At 39.3% G+C, this 15,493-nt stretch overlaps 1 protein-coding gene across 1 annotated transcript; it reads left to right on the forward strand.

Annotated features, from left to right (window-relative positions):
• Nucleotides 1–2,925: 2,925 nt before the first annotated feature.
• Nucleotides 2,926–15,105, forward strand: LOC111217375 (dystroglycan-like). The gene is made up of 3 exons (XM_022739210.1): nucleotides 2,926–3,177; nucleotides 8,805–9,371; nucleotides 10,709–15,105. The coding sequence occupies exons 2-3, from the start codon at nucleotides 8,949–8,951 to the stop codon at nucleotides 13,016–13,018; spliced, it is 2,733 nt and encodes a 910-aa protein (XP_022594931.1). The 5' UTR covers nucleotides 2,926–3,177; nucleotides 8,805–8,948; the 3' UTR covers nucleotides 13,019–15,105.
• Nucleotides 15,106–15,493: the final 388 nt, after the last annotated feature.

Below are 15,493 nucleotides of genomic sequence, written 5' to 3' on the forward strand. Positions count from 1 at the left end.
TTTTTTTTTTTTTTTTTACTGTGCTGCTTCCTCCTCTAGAACACTTGCTGCCAGTCTGGGAGATGTTCCTCTTTCTTTAAACTTTTCTTTCCTCTTTCAAGTATTGTTCCCAATAGAGCTCATGCCCTATTTAAAAACCATAATAATGCAGGCTAATGTAACCAGTCATTCATATGAACTCAAAGAGATCTCAACAAAGAAATTTCTTCTTTGCATGTATCTGTTCCACCTTAAAAGGAGAAGGTAGGAAGTCGCCAAGGTGAAGAAAAGTAATCTCAAGGAATCCTTTGCAGTGCACAATGCTGGAGAGCAAGAAGTGGTTTTAATGTCTGCACACAGATCCACAAACCAATACTGACTTTTCATTTGCAAGTAAGAAACAACATTACATTTTATTTAATATTTTTGCTGAGGAGTTAAAGGAGCTACTGCTAAGGTTTGCTACTGCTACATAGCCAGCGTTACGAGCTCAGCATCAAACTTCATTCCTTTACTTGCCAAGATCTGTCTCCAGCTGTGGAAAACAACACTAATGTTAACTCTTGTCTATATTTTTTCTTCAACTGAAGTAAGCACGCTAACCAGCTAGATCCAGCGCGTCTCGCCACTTTCCAATAGCCATGCACTCTACCCTTCAGTCTGCCCTGAAGACACAGTGCTGCTCTGAGGGCGTATTATAACCTCTTGTATTGTAAATGCAACAATCACCACCACCCACTCCCAGCAAGAAACTACATTTGGCAACAGAGAAAACTTACATATAGCCCCTTTAATATAAAATTAGAACATGGATTGGACATTGACTAAATACTTCACCTGACAGCTTGTCATCCTTGGACATTTGAACCCTTGAACCTTTAAACAACCTCATGCTTGCATCTTGTGACCACAATCACAGTTGCCTTCCAGCAGTCAAGTGTTTCTCTGAGACCAAATGCACAGATGCAATCCCAAATTACTGCAAACTGTGTGCAACATGGTTGTATGATAAGACTTCTGTGCTAAACTGCCCAGCACACCTTGTCAATTAAATCCCACAATAATTACATTTTCAGTTCAGTTCAATTGCATTTATATAGCGCCAAATCATAACATACATTTTCTGAAGGCACTTTACAGAATAAGGTCAAGATCTTACATTATTATAGAGCAAATCCCAACAGTTCCCACCATGAACAAACACTTGATGACAATATTACCCTCAGCTAGTGGATGTTTGAATTCCCTGAAGTTTGATTTTCACTGTGACATTATAAATATTGATACTAAAATCAACATAACACTTTTGTTTTGACAAAGAAACTTGAATATAGTTATGGGGTTTTTGGGGGGTGGGAGCAGAGCAATGTTTTGAAGATAAGAATGTGCAAATACTGACACCTGTACAAACAGAAAATAAGGCATGTCTGTTGTTACTCATTTCAACACCCTTCTTTGGACAAATATAACCTTTAGACCATGAATATTCTCATTTGAACTGTGTGACTAGTTTTTGATTTTATAAAACATGAGCACGGTAGCGTATACAGTCTAAGTCTGTTATGATAAACTCAATGGAAGATGCTATGAGGCACAAAAACAAAATCAGATAGATACTTTCAGGAGTGTATTTAACTTTTGTTACTTATAATGGTACAGCCATGACAGTACATTAATACAGGTGGAATTACTGGTGTTTCTAATATTCATCATTGAGATAAATTTTCTGAAAAACAACACAGGCTCTGCAGATAGATACTTGTCTTCACTGATGGTCTAAGTTTGTACATTTGGATTGCAGAGAAGGCTATGAGGTTAGGTCACAAGATAACTTTACATCATTTGTCTATCAAACACACTATTGTGTATCCTGTGCTTTGTACAATTCCCTTTGTGGCTTGCCATCCTGCATCATTTTATTCTGTGTTGATTTTTTTGTTAGATCAAAGTAGGCTCATTCTCTGTAAAGTCCTTTGAGATATACTTGCGACAAAGGGCTCAATAAAAAACCTGACATTTAAATGAAATAAAATGGATTTTATTAAACTGTCCTTTGAGAAAGGTCGGCACTTAAGAAACAACTACCAACTTTAAATTGTCAAATGTGATAAGTCATGATTATATCTGTGGGAGAAAATATTTGTACTGCATGCTTACAAATAGTAAATGAATTTACATTTCATTTAATGCTTGTATTATAAAAAACACAAACATTAAATCTGCATGCATGGCAGGATATAAAGCCATGAAAGGTCCTGTTCATGTCTGTTGGCTGATAGTTGCTATGCAAAATCACAGGAGGAGGAATCAAGGATATTAAATAGTACTATTTCTCTATTTCTATTTCTCTGTCTATTCTATTGTCTGCGTGTTTGTTTAGTCCTCTTAATATGAATAAAGGACCAACATTCTGTCCTACATAAAACAAAGATGACCAGGGCAACTTTCCCACAAGAAAAATGCAGTTACATTCTTACACCCTGAAAATGAATACATTATGGCAATGAAAGTTGTAAGTGTATAATATACAAATGCCTCACACTACTGTTACTAAATGGTGTTTAATGTTCTCAGACATTTGATGAAGCTGTTACATTGTTGGAAGGTATAAGGGGAACCTAAGGTAGAATTTTCCTCACCAAATACATCTAGACAAAATGAATTACCTGTTTACCAGTGAGTAGCTTTGCAGACAAAGGGTCCTCCAGCCTTTACCTTCCATCTCTCTAGCCTACTTGCTTTCACTTGACTCAGTTCAAGATGAAGTAAATGCCTCACTCAAGGTTAGGATATTAGGTGTGTGAAATGCGTGATTATCAGTAGAGCGCTAATAAACACTCACCAGTTTATCCTTTCACCTGCATGTCTACAAATAAAGGGGAGGCGGAGTCATGCTGGTACACACGATCGGCCTCAACTTGTAGACCTGTCTGTGAGGAGGACAGAGGCAGCAAGGGAGGGGTAGCTGCCGACAGAATTACAATACAGAACAGTGAAGTAGCTGTAGACTTATCAAATAGTAGAAATATCGTCTCTCTTGACTGTGTTCAGATACCCTCTTTACTAAATGCTAGATATCCATTTGTGGCGTTGAAGGAAAGCGCATGTTTAATGGCGTTTTGGAAGTCTCCGCGGCGCTCTCCGGGTAGAAGAGGAGACATTACGGCGCGAGTTAGCTAACGTTAGCTCGTTAACAAGGTCAGTTTGAATTTCGTGTTCTGTCGCTGTTTTAGTACCAGCATCATTAGAAATGCCATCCTCGTCACCTTTGTTAACTCGGCTCATTTACAGAATTGGCATAGACTCCGTCCACCGACAGGACGGGTTACCAGCTACATTTGTCATCAGCATTCACTCTTGACGTTAGCTTGTAAGTTAGCCCTGCTTGGTGGCTATCACGGCTCAACCCGTTTGTTCTTACTCGACTTTGGTGTTCCACGTTTGGAAGTTATGGAGCTGGCTCACGTTAACGCTGCCTTGTGGAGGTTATAGCGCAGAAGCAGGCTTTTGTTATTAACAGTATCAATAGTGCAGCATGTCTGAGCTAACGTCAGCTGCAGTAATCTGAGAGAGCTGGGCATTTGTGCGGTGGTTTCTACAGCAGCAGCAGCTCGCTCCTTGTTTTCCGCCTAGAATAAAACAGGTGCACCTCTGCGCTAGCGATGGGCAGATGCAGGTTAGCACTCAACGCAGCTGCTTACTGCGTTTGCTGTTTTACATTTTTGCGCAGATTTTGGGACAATATACCCCCTTAAAGACATATTTGAAGTAGTGTGGGCTGCTAAATGATTTATCAAGGTTGAACGTCGTAGGTGGCGTTATCATTTACAAAGGCCTCGTCTGCCGAGTCCAGTAGAAACGGGGGCAACTGAAACGGGCCCGGTAGCTAACGTTTTTTAGTTAGCTAACGCTAGCAGTAAGACTAACTGGCTAGCAGACTAGCTACTGGGACACAATTTCTGTCAATCCAGAAACATTTGGTTGTGTTAGCAGTTTCTGTGTATTGTTGAATCACACGTCCGAAACGACATCTGTTGTCATCAACCACAGGGTCTTTATCGTTGCTGATGTTACATTGGAAGGGGCTGGTTTAGCCCAACTTGATATTAGCGTGAATTTCCTAACGTGTTTAACGTTGCAGTAGTTCCAGTAGCTTTGCTTTAACCTTATCATATAACGAACTGGAACATGTGTGGCAAGTAACATCATAATCATTAGCAGTAGAATCTGTCGGTCAGTTTACATAAATTACGAAAATCAGCTGATACATCACAACACCAGCTAATTTTCAGACAAAAGTGTTACTTGCTGGGAAGCTTTACAGAACAGTAATATAGCGTTGCCAATGTTTTACACTTGAAACTTCACTCTTATTTCATACTTTAGATATTTCTGAATTCATAAAAACTGCCACAAAATGATTTGTTGACTTCTACACTGGGTTTTGACAACATACAGTAGTTTTCCTGTAGCGTGAAATGAGTTTGCTCTCAGGTCATCATGCCAGGTTAGATTTTCACTCAGCCAAGGCCGATTTTGTGTTTTCTCCCCACATATTTCATTACTTTGTTGAACAGTGCAGAGGGCAACACAAGGGAAACATCCAATTGCGAAGCAAGCTTGTCTTGTGGATATGTTTGTTATTCAGCTCATGCACTATCTGGAGGCTGCTGGATGTGGTACGTCAATTCAATTGGCCCTGAGTGCCACTGTGCATCAGAGCCCTAATTATTTTTGATGGTTTTCAAGTTTTAACTACTGTTGAACTGCAGACGACGTGGACACTGTGGTTCTAAACGGTTTCGTCCCCCTAGTAGGGTAGGCCTCAGTGTGAAATGGGCAGAAATCACCCACACTCAAGCCTCTATCAGTCTACTGTTTACTATGTATAAAAAGGGCCTGTCACAGAAACAATGAGGGTTTAATAAGTTAAGTGTACATACTGTTGGAAAATGAACAAATTGTGTCATACTCAACTCCCCAATATATATTCAAATTAACATTTTTATATGAGCTGTGGTTTAACACTGGGGATTTTGAAACTATATTTCTTAAAATGTTTGAGCAAGGGTGCCATATAGCTTGGCCCCAGTTCTGTCATAAAGAAATTATCATGATCGTAACAATGAGTCACAATTATTCCCTCTTTGAGCATTGTGAAATGTCATTAAGGCAAGTTGTTTTTTAAAAATAGACTTTGTGCTTTGTTTGTGGACTATTTTACAGGCAGTCATTGTAGTGAAGTACCCTGAAGTTTTATCCAAGTTTTTAAGGTCAATCCTCTCAACTACAGGCAACATGGCTTCATTTTGCTATTTTGTTAAGGGTTAAGCCATGTTTTGATTGTCTGTTTTTTCTTAAAATGACATATCTTTGTTACTGTTAAGGTTTACTCATCTCAAACGCATCCAATTATGCACGTTTCTCTTTATTATGGTTTGTTGCTCATTTGAACGGCGTGTTGAAACACTACAAATCAGCATATTAAAACGTTTCATATTTCTTAATGAGATGTTGTTTGAATTGGATTCTGAATTACTCACACAGTGTGAAATGAGAAAGTGATAGAATCTAGGCCACAATGTGAAGAGCTTACTTTGATGCTCAGATGTTTTTTTTGTGTGTGTGTGTCTGTGTGTCTGTGTGGCAACAGCCTGAGGTGAGGTGTAATATTCATATCTTAATTAAATTAAGCTTATGGGCAAAACCTATTTTCATGTTAATGTTTGTGTTTTACATATAAACACAAATGGATGGATGAATCAGGCAATACGTTTTGTCTTTACTCTCAGCTGACATATTGTAGACCATTGAACATTCACGCTTTAAGTATTCTTGTATGACCATGTCTTAAAGAGACTGCTGAGTGTTTTTCATTTGTCTAGGATTTCCAGAGTCAAATGGGGGCTGCACAGGGGGAGAGGGTCATGGGATGTAAATCCCACTTAAGTGACTCAGTAGATAGAGATCCTAGATAAGATGCATGTCTCAACCTGGTTAATGGTTGAGGTGAGATATGACTCAGTATTCTCTGTAACCATTGTGTCACTGCTTTTTCACTGTTGTTTCCAATTGCTTTTTCTTAATATGATATTTTTGAAATACTGTTTATTTGGTACATCCATCCGGCATTGCAAACTACATGCAGGATTGTGGAGGGTACAGGATCCCTGTGGATGAGGACTGATTGTATGTTATAGTTTTCCCAGCTGGCAGTCTGTCAGAAACACCACACTAGATACTTGCAATAGATGCAAATCATCATCATTTATTCTGAAAGTAGAATACAGAGGTTACACAACATATAGTTATTGTTGTTTTGTCTTGCATACAGTAGCCTACATGTTTGTATTAGTCACTAACACTAGATGATCCACTGACACAATAGATTTTCCCAGCAAACAAATGACAAACTGTTGCTACCTTCGGATATAGGTTTTTGCCCAGTGATGAATCATACATTTTTAAATGCAAAAGCAGTGGGTTGGCCTGTGTCAATAGCACTGGTCGAGCTGTATGCTACTATAGAGCTACTAGCTCCTTACAATTTTATGATCAGATTTGAATATTATGGGCAGTTATTATAAAAAAGGAGTGAAGGAGATGGAGTAATCCATAGAAACCAAAGTGTCAAAAGTATCTGTTTGTGGTAGAATTTTTTTTATCAGGTTAAGAGAAGGCTGGATTTTGGTTCGTCAGAAAGGTCAGAGATAATTTCAGCTACACAGTTCATAGTAATATAGGCTTTTGTTTGTTAGTGGCTTTGAACATTTCAAAAATAAAGTGACGGAACATTCATTATGTGTTTGCAAAGTTTCAATTGTAAAGGCAACATACACATACAGAAGGCTGTGTTGTTAAATATTTTGTCAGTCCCATATGATTTAAGCTTGAACAAAATTTCCACTCATGATGTCTGAATCTAATGGCTTGTAAGCCTTTCAGAAAATGTATTCCCTTCATTCTTGTCCTTTGCAACATGATATGGGAACTGATGCTTTGTTGTTATAGTTAAAGGTTCTGAAAATCCTAAAAGGAGTCACGGGTTTAAGGTTGTTCTGATCACTTTTATTTGTTTTTGCTTTGACACCAATCTGAACTACTGAATAGAGGTCTACACAGAATCTGCAGGATTTACTGCTAGTTCCCAGAGATTCTGATCACTGCCACCTGCAACAATGTTTGCTATTGAAAACCTTAATGCCTCATTCAGCAGGGAAAATACAGGCACTCATGTGTTTAATAAGCCACTGTTAGAATATATAAATTGCAAACAAGTTTTATGAAATGGGTTTAAAGGTTTCAAAAACAGTTTCAGACAGTAGGAAGTAAAAGTGAACAGAAACATTATGGTGTTATCCCAGTTTCTCAGATACTTTATGTAATTTCCTTTAGGAACGGATTCAAACCAGATGTTTGAATATCACATGTCAGAGCAGCAGTGATAGTTTTATTGTTAGGATTTAGATTGGAATGGTAATTATTTTCTAATGCTATTCAGGTTTAAACGAAATGTGTAGTCGATCGTCTGATTTGTCTTAAAAGAGAGCAAGTGAGAAGAAAAAGTGAGTAGATGAGTGAGAGAACCAAACTGCCTTTTATTATGTTTGTTTAATTTTACATCTTATCCCAAAACGGTGAGGCTGAGCATCTGTTACTGCCTATATTTGGGTAAACACATATATATTTTGATTTGTGTCTTGTGTCCTGTGAGATCCCTGTCCCATTGCAGTGCAGCCCTCTTTTATGGGCCATTCCTAGCATTAGTCATCTGAATATTGCAGGGTTAGTTCAAACAGCATAAAACTTGTTATAGGGATTGGTCTTGTATATAATGACTGATAACATAGTGTAGTTTCTAGACCAGAGGGTTGTCCGATGATTGAAATGTGTTGCACTAAGACCCTCTGTAAGAAGTCTTCTGGCAATATTTTGGATTGTATAAGTTGACGTCACAACCTTGTGCCAGTCAGGCATTAGGATTCCAGGCAATTGGCTGACCCTCCTCTGCCAGTTTGTGAGTGCTACAGGATTGGGGTTGGCTGGGTCAGCACAATGGAGGTTCTAATTCCAACCCTCAGGGTACCTAATTAAAACTTACAACCTAGACAAACAACCTTTGACACTCATACATCTCATGAGAATGGCTATTACTCAAAATACAATGACAGAGAGGTAAAGATTAGCAGGATATTGTGTTATTATTTTTAAAGCAATGTTTACACTTTGAAATTTTTGAAAAATTAAGTATATAATGTAAATAGAAAATTGAGATAAACCCTGCGATTTGGTAAAATTTAATTCCTTCGTTAAATGAATTGCATGCGTTTTGGGCAGTGATTTAATCATTCCAAATATTGCTTCAGTTATTAATTGTAGTTGGAAGACAAATATTATGATCACTGTTATCCACTCATTCATTGCTCCATGTGTAATAGACACTGAGTAGTTTACCATCTAGTGAGCCATAAATTTAAATTTCAGCATTAATTCTCATATCAAAAATTGAGAAGTTATAAATCATTGTTGATTTGTGTCATCACTGAAGGATGTAGTGTACTATAGTACTATCTGCTTTTCAAACTAACTAACAGCATTCTTTCATGCTACCAACATAGTTTGCAATATACAAATTATGTTGGTAGTTTTGTGAGTAGATCTGTTGATCAGTGAGTATGAATTGTTGTGAGCAGGAACTTTACTGTGAAAGCAAAGATACTAGTATGTTTGTACTGATGTTTTTTCTTTTTCTTTTGTCACTCATGTTTTTTTTTTTTTTTTTTTTTTCCTTTATTTTTTTTTTTTTTTTTTTTTTTCTCATATAGCGGGCTGATATGGCTGTCTAACAGTCTGCCAAAGATCTCTTCATGGATCATAGAGGACAACAAAGAAAAACCACCACATCTGTGAGCGTCGCCAATAACTAGGGAATCTGACCCACAAACATATCATCAGACTGACTTCAGTGCATGTGGCCTCCTCAGTTGTTCATAGACATCTGTTGGGCACCCCAAAGGCCTATTGCTATGCACTATAAAAGGAGAGACATGAGCTGTGGGGATGCTGGGAGGAGCAGGCTTCTTTCGTGCAGGACTATCCCTCTGGTAATAGGGCTTCTGGTGACCATGGCCCCGGGTACAGTGCCAGAACAGCAAGAGACACTGGTGGAGATGATATCTGTGGAACTAGAAGCTTCCATGCAGTCCTCTGTACTCTCTGAGCTCCAGGCTGCTGCATCTTCAGTTGGTGAAGGGCCGCCTACAGCCATCCCAGATTCCTCTACAAAGAATCGGGGAGTGCACACTGGCATACCTGACTCCTCTGCAATCGTGGGTCAGGTGTTCCAGTTGAAGGTTCCCCCAGGACCTGCCAATGCAAGCTGTAATATACATGTAAGTACACTGTACACTCAATATTTTGATAAATCCATTGTAGATCTTCTGTGGGAAATATTTGGCATGTAATATTGAATCCCTCATAATCTAATAATAATGTGTTGGTATTTACAAATAATTACATGTAAATTATTTAACATAAATTTAATGGGGTCAGAATTAATCAGTCCGTATTTGTGTTTAAAAAAAAAAAAGAGACTCAGAATAACAAAGGGGTATGGGAGGACTTTGTTGTTGTACCGATAGACTGAAGGTCATTTTTTTTTCTTTTTCATTTGGGTGGTGGTTTTATTTGTGTGAGTACTAGCTTCAGGGTTTACATAAAAAAGTCTAAAATGTATTCCTCCTTAATCTGGATGTTAATGCTGAATAAAAAAGCCGAAGGCTGAACCTAATTTTGTTACAGTACAAGGTTTAAAACATTATTTTGCAAAGAACTGAATTATAATGACATTGAAAAATACTGTATTTTGGTCTTAGCTGTACTTAGATATACATACAAGTGTATAATAAAAGTATAGGTGACTCTATAGAAAGAATAACTAATCACTGAAGATGTGTGCAGTTGTATAAACTTACTAAAAACATTCACTACCTGTTTTTCCCTACAGGGACTACAGTGGCCACATGGAGCAGAATATTTTTTTTTTTATCGTTGTAGAGATAGATAATTCAGTATAGTATTTATTCCTTCATTTTTGATCACTGTATCACTGCTGATTGAAGCTGACTGTGGTGCAATTTGTTCCAGTCAAACTTATGAATGAGATGAGATGATTATTATTGGCCCAAGTGGTGATGCAGAATGATATCCTGTCATACAGTAATAACTCAAAATGAAGAGTGATGACTCACATAGTTGTTATTATGAATAGGAGCTCACTCTGCTTCCTTTTCATATTTGGCAAGATTTTGTAAACTGAATGGAACTGGGAGGGTGGTTGGGAGGGGGGGAGATAGTGAAACCATTTCTGCTTTTACCTTCTCCCTCTACCTCTGAAAGTTTGGCATTCATCTCAGTGGTTTTTCAACTTCCTGTTTCACTGGCAACTTGTTCAACATGACACGGAGAATATCTCCTCGATGTTCCCACAAAGACGTACTTACTTTTCTCTGTCTTATATCGTTATAAAATGTAAGCTCCTAGTCAGACTTAATAGTTTTCAGCCATCACTTTGGTCCTGGTAACTTTCCATGATCATTTGCAATTATTTTTGATACGATCACTTAATGAAAGTTAGTAATGAGTTTTGCCTTGCTGTATGAAAGTTGTATCTCAAAAGTACTTCTGTAGTATAAAACAATAATTGTGATTATGGTTTCTCATCCTGCAGCTCACTGAGATGGGAAAGGAGACTTTACCTTCCTGGTTATATTGGGACAAAGAAAGCTGCATTCTGAGAGGGTTGGCGCTGGATCAGGATAAAGGTGTGTATCATATCTTGGTGTCTGGAGAGGAGTTAATTGAGAAGACTGGCAGCCAATTGTCCCCCAGTACGGTCTTCTCTATTGAAGTATACCCAGAAGAAAGAGCAGACAGTGAACCAGCCCTGCTAACTCTACAGTCTGACATCAGTGGCCTCCAGCCCTTCACGTGTGGCTCTGAGGAGCCTGTAACTGTCCTCACTGTCATCCTGGATGCTGACTTGACGAAGATGGTTGCTGAACAGAGGGCCAACTTACTGGGCATTATGAGAAAATTCTCACATGTTCCCCTAGAGCAAATGAGGGTGGTACCTGTTGTCAACAACCGCTTATTTGACATGTCTGCTTTCATGGCTGGACCAGGGAATGCTAAGAAGGTGGTGGAGAATGGGGCCCTCCTGTCATGGAAACTTGGATGTGCCCTTGACCAGGGTAGCATCCCTGACATTAGCAGTGTCCAATCATCAGCAAAGGATGGGAACATGTCAGCCAGGCTAGGGTACCCAGTGGTTGGCTGGCACATTGTGAACAAAAAGCCCCATGGTGTGAAACGGGTCAGACGGCAGTTGAACAACACACCTACTCCAGTGCCCTCCCTGCTTCCTCCAACTACCCACCCAGAACCCCCTATACGTGTTGTTCCCACCCCAACTTCACCCTCTATTGCCCCAGCAACAGACAACTCTGCTCCCCCTGTCCGAGGACCTTTGCCTCTTCCAGTGAAGCCCACAATGAGGGTCAGAGATCAGATAGCCCACACACCTGTTTTTGGGCCTCCACAACCCACAAGAGTACTAGGAACTACAAGCACCATCCCTATCCAGCCGACCATGACCCGGCCTACATTTGTAGAGGCCACTGCTGTGCCAACACCACCAAGCACCACCAAAAGACCCAAAACGTCTGCCACAAGGAAACCCAAGAAACCCAAATCTTCCACTCCAGCTCCCCGGGAACCCAAGTCCACCACAGCTAAACCGCCCAGACGCACCACTCCTCTCTCTTTGGCTCCAGACTTGAATCAAACCCCAGAGATGCGTAACCCCATTGATCAGGTGAATGCATGGGTTGGCACATACTTCGAAGTTAAGATCCCTCCTGATACATTCTATGACAGGGAGGATGGTACTACTGATAAACTACGTTTGACTTTAAAGAAGACCCCCAAAGAGGCAGTGAATGAAACATCTTGGATCCAATTCAACAGCACAATCCAACTTTTGTATGGCCTTCCAGAGGAGCATCATGCAGGGAAACATGAGTACTTCATGTTGGCCACTGATAAGGGTGGGAGGAGCATCATGGATGCTTTTGAGGTACGAGTCAACCGTTGGTCTATTAATGACAAACCATCAGTTGTGTTTGCTGCTCGTTTCCATGGTGACCCCAAAACTTTAAGCAATGATGTTCATAAAAAGATTCTTTTGACCAAAAAGTTGGCTTATGCTCTTGGTGATCGCAACAGCAGCACAGTGACCCTGAGAAGCATCACTAGGGGCTCCATTGTGGTTGAATGGACCAATAACAGTCTCCAGCAAAGTCCTTGTCCAAAGGACCAGATCACAGTTCTCAGCAACAGGATCTCTGATCCCCAAGGGACACCAAAACTGGCCTTCATCAAAGCCATGGAGCCAGAATTCAAACCCATTAACATATCCATTCGTGGTACAAATAAATGTCAGAGCTACACGTTCATTCCACCAGGAGAGGTGCCATCGCCTGTTCTGCCTACAGCTACACCCTCACCTGGGACAGGTCGTAGGAGTAGTGATGATGTTTACCTACACACTGTTATTCCTGCTGTAGTGGTAGCAGCCCTGTTGCTCATAGCCGGAATCATTGCTATGGTCTGCTATCGCAAGAAACGCAAAGGAAAGATGACCATAGAGGAGCAGGCCACATTCATCAAGAAAGGAGTCCCCATAATATTTGCAGATGAGTTAGATGATTCCAAGTCACCACCGTCCTCCAGCATCCCTCTTATCCTTCAAGAGGAAAAGCCCCCACTTCCCCCTCCAGAGTACCCTAACATGGCTGGCCCTCATAGTACCCTGCTTAACCAGGATCTGCTGGAGGAGTATTCCGTTTATCAAGATGATGATCCTAATGCCCCTCCTTACCAGCCCCCACCACCATTTACTGTCCCCATAGAGGGCAAAGGCTCTCGCCCTAAGAACATGACCGCGTACAGGTCACCACCTCCCTATGTGCCTCCCTAACGCACACTGGAGCTTTCAGTTTGGAAAGCAGGTGCAATGTAGGGATGCTTGTTGAAAACTACTACTGGAGTAATTTTTCATGTGTTCAATGAAATGGCTTTGACTTTGTAGACGCAAGGCAACCATACCCATATATTTGACCACAATGGATAAGACACTAAATCGTACAATTCTACTACTGGCACAGGGCAAATGGATGGGGAACAGTTTGTAATTTCCAACACACTCTCTTTTTTTGTTTTCCTTCAGATCTGCTTTTGACTTCTTGCATATTCTTTTTTGTCTGTTTTTGCCAAGAAGAGTCAGTTTTATCTTCAATGATGTACTATTTCTATTGTATAGAAAATAATAAAGAAGCAGGAAAGACTGAAGCCCACAGGGCCTTTGAGCAGATGTCACCATGACAACAGACTTGAGGCTCTCCCTCACAATGTTAATCTTTATGAGTTCTATATCACTCTTATCTGTCCTTTGGCTAGGTTTACTAAGATTTTGCACCTGTTATTTCTAGAGGGGAATGAAATACAAAAAGCCAAACTGAAAGCATGAAACACTTTATTTACACAAAAATCAGTTTGTATCTTAGACTTTGATCTTTCTCTGTTCTCTTCTTTGCTTTGCTCCCTCTTGACAATAACATGCAAACCTTGCACTTATGCAAATTCTTGTTAAACCTTGCACTATGTGTCTTGCACAGAATTGAACACAGTAAGTGGTAGTCCAATAAGGAGAAAACAATTCTTTTTGTATCCTTGAACTCACCACATGACTGAGATTCCTCTGGTACTTGATCACAAAGGACATTACACTGATCACGCCTGTTGTAGATGTAGCCTAATTAAGTTACAAAACAAATAATGACTTTTTTTTTTCTTAATGTGTGCCACTGAACCTGCCTGTGAGATGACTGGTTTTGCTCTTGCCAAGGTGATGACTGTGGTCACAAGGCAAACCTTGTGGGGTTGCTACAACAATATGAAGGGGCCAATGGAATGCTGTGGTCCACAGCAAGGTGAGAGTAATATTGGCAATATGGTCAATGAGGTGGATCCACTGTCTTATATTCAGTTGGTTTTATTGGTGTGTGGGGTGGGTGGGCTTAGAGTACTGTATCATCACTGCTCTGCCTCTAGGTGTTGCACTGTTATGTTTAGTGCATTGCCTTTTGTCAGTTCAGATGAGGCATGGGGACAAGGGGATGTACATAATTGTGTGCCTGTGAAATTAAACAACTCCATAATGTTAGTGTTTTATCAGTAAAGTTAGTCGGGAAAGGGGGGGCCAGAGTGGGAAATAATTTTATTTTTTAATTGTATGTCTAGATTTATGATCACAATCATAAAAAAAATGACTTTATAGTTTGTGAGGGTACAAAAGAACATTTACTTGCCTATCACAAAAAATGCATTATCTCAATATGATGGGGAACAAAGAAACCACAACAATATGTGAATTATGTACATTTCATATCTGATATCACCATAAGAAAAAATGGATAAAAATCTAATGTTTTTACTGAGTTTTGATACAGTCTTAAACTTGTTTTATGAAAATATATTAATAAAATGTAATACTATTTGTAAAGCCTCAAAGATTGTGTTTTATTGAAAAAGTGGAACTGGATTAAAATGATGTTTTCAGCATAGATGTTTATGTATATAGGTTTATTAAAGAGCTAATAAAAACATCTTACCATGGAAATTACAATGCAATATACAGTAAACTCAAAATTTGCTATTATACTATACAGTATTATATTTACATGGTCAAAGAAGATACAAAAGCAGTAACAGGCTTTGTTACAACTGGAAGAATTAAGTGCAAATTATGAGATATTTTAAGGCTAGTATTTTTGAAGTCAAATATGTGATTTTAGAATATCTTACACCCCTCTTTGCTTTCTAAATCCTCAATACAGTTTATCCTAGTAAAAGACCTGTGGCATTTTTGTAGTCTTGCTTGACAGTATGTTATATTCTTGACAGCATTTCTGGAAGCAGGCTCCAATCTGCTCTAATGGTTGGCTGGTTTTGGCTATAACATGAGCTATACACACTTCTTTGTAATAAACCAAATACATAGCAGGCTGCCCTCGAGAGACAGTGTGATATTTTAAGAGAATTGCTCCCTTTCTGTGCCATTTAGGTGGGCAGTTTTTTCTGTTTTTGGCTCTGTGCTGGAGAAATATCAATAACAATGACTAATATTTGCTCTTAAATTCTTTCAGTATAGAACTTTTGTTATGATGGCTTGTTCAGGAGAGGTCAGAAACAGTTTTGTTGGTTGACACCTCACAGACAAATGTACCTTTTCAGAACAAATTGCAATACAAAACATTTTAACTTGTTCTTGTGTTGTCCCAGAAAGAAATCGTTTTACTGTTGTAGCAATAATGTACACGTGGTGAAAAGTTCAAGGGTATCAAGGTACTGAATATTCTCCATTTTGTACCTTGTACCACACAGTGTGAGTTTG

This window comes from Seriola dumerili, unplaced genomic scaffold (genome assembly GCF_002260705.1).
Source record: "Seriola dumerili isolate Sdu_G_001 unplaced genomic scaffold, Sdu_1.0 BDQW01000043.1, whole genome shotgun sequence".
NCBI classification, from domain to species: domain Eukaryota; kingdom Metazoa; phylum Chordata; class Actinopteri; order Carangiformes; family Carangidae; genus Seriola; species Seriola dumerili.

Excerpts from the sequence above, each read along its gene's own strand:
- LOC111217375 (XM_022739210.1), top strand. The coding sequence starts at position 8,949 with ATGTGGCCTCCTCAGTTGTTCATAGACATCTGTTGGGCACCCCAAAGG. Across the intron at positions 9,372-10,708 it reads ATGCAAGCTGTAATATACAT|CTCACTGAGATGGGAAAGGA; the intron begins GTAAGTACACTG and ends CTCATCCTGCAG.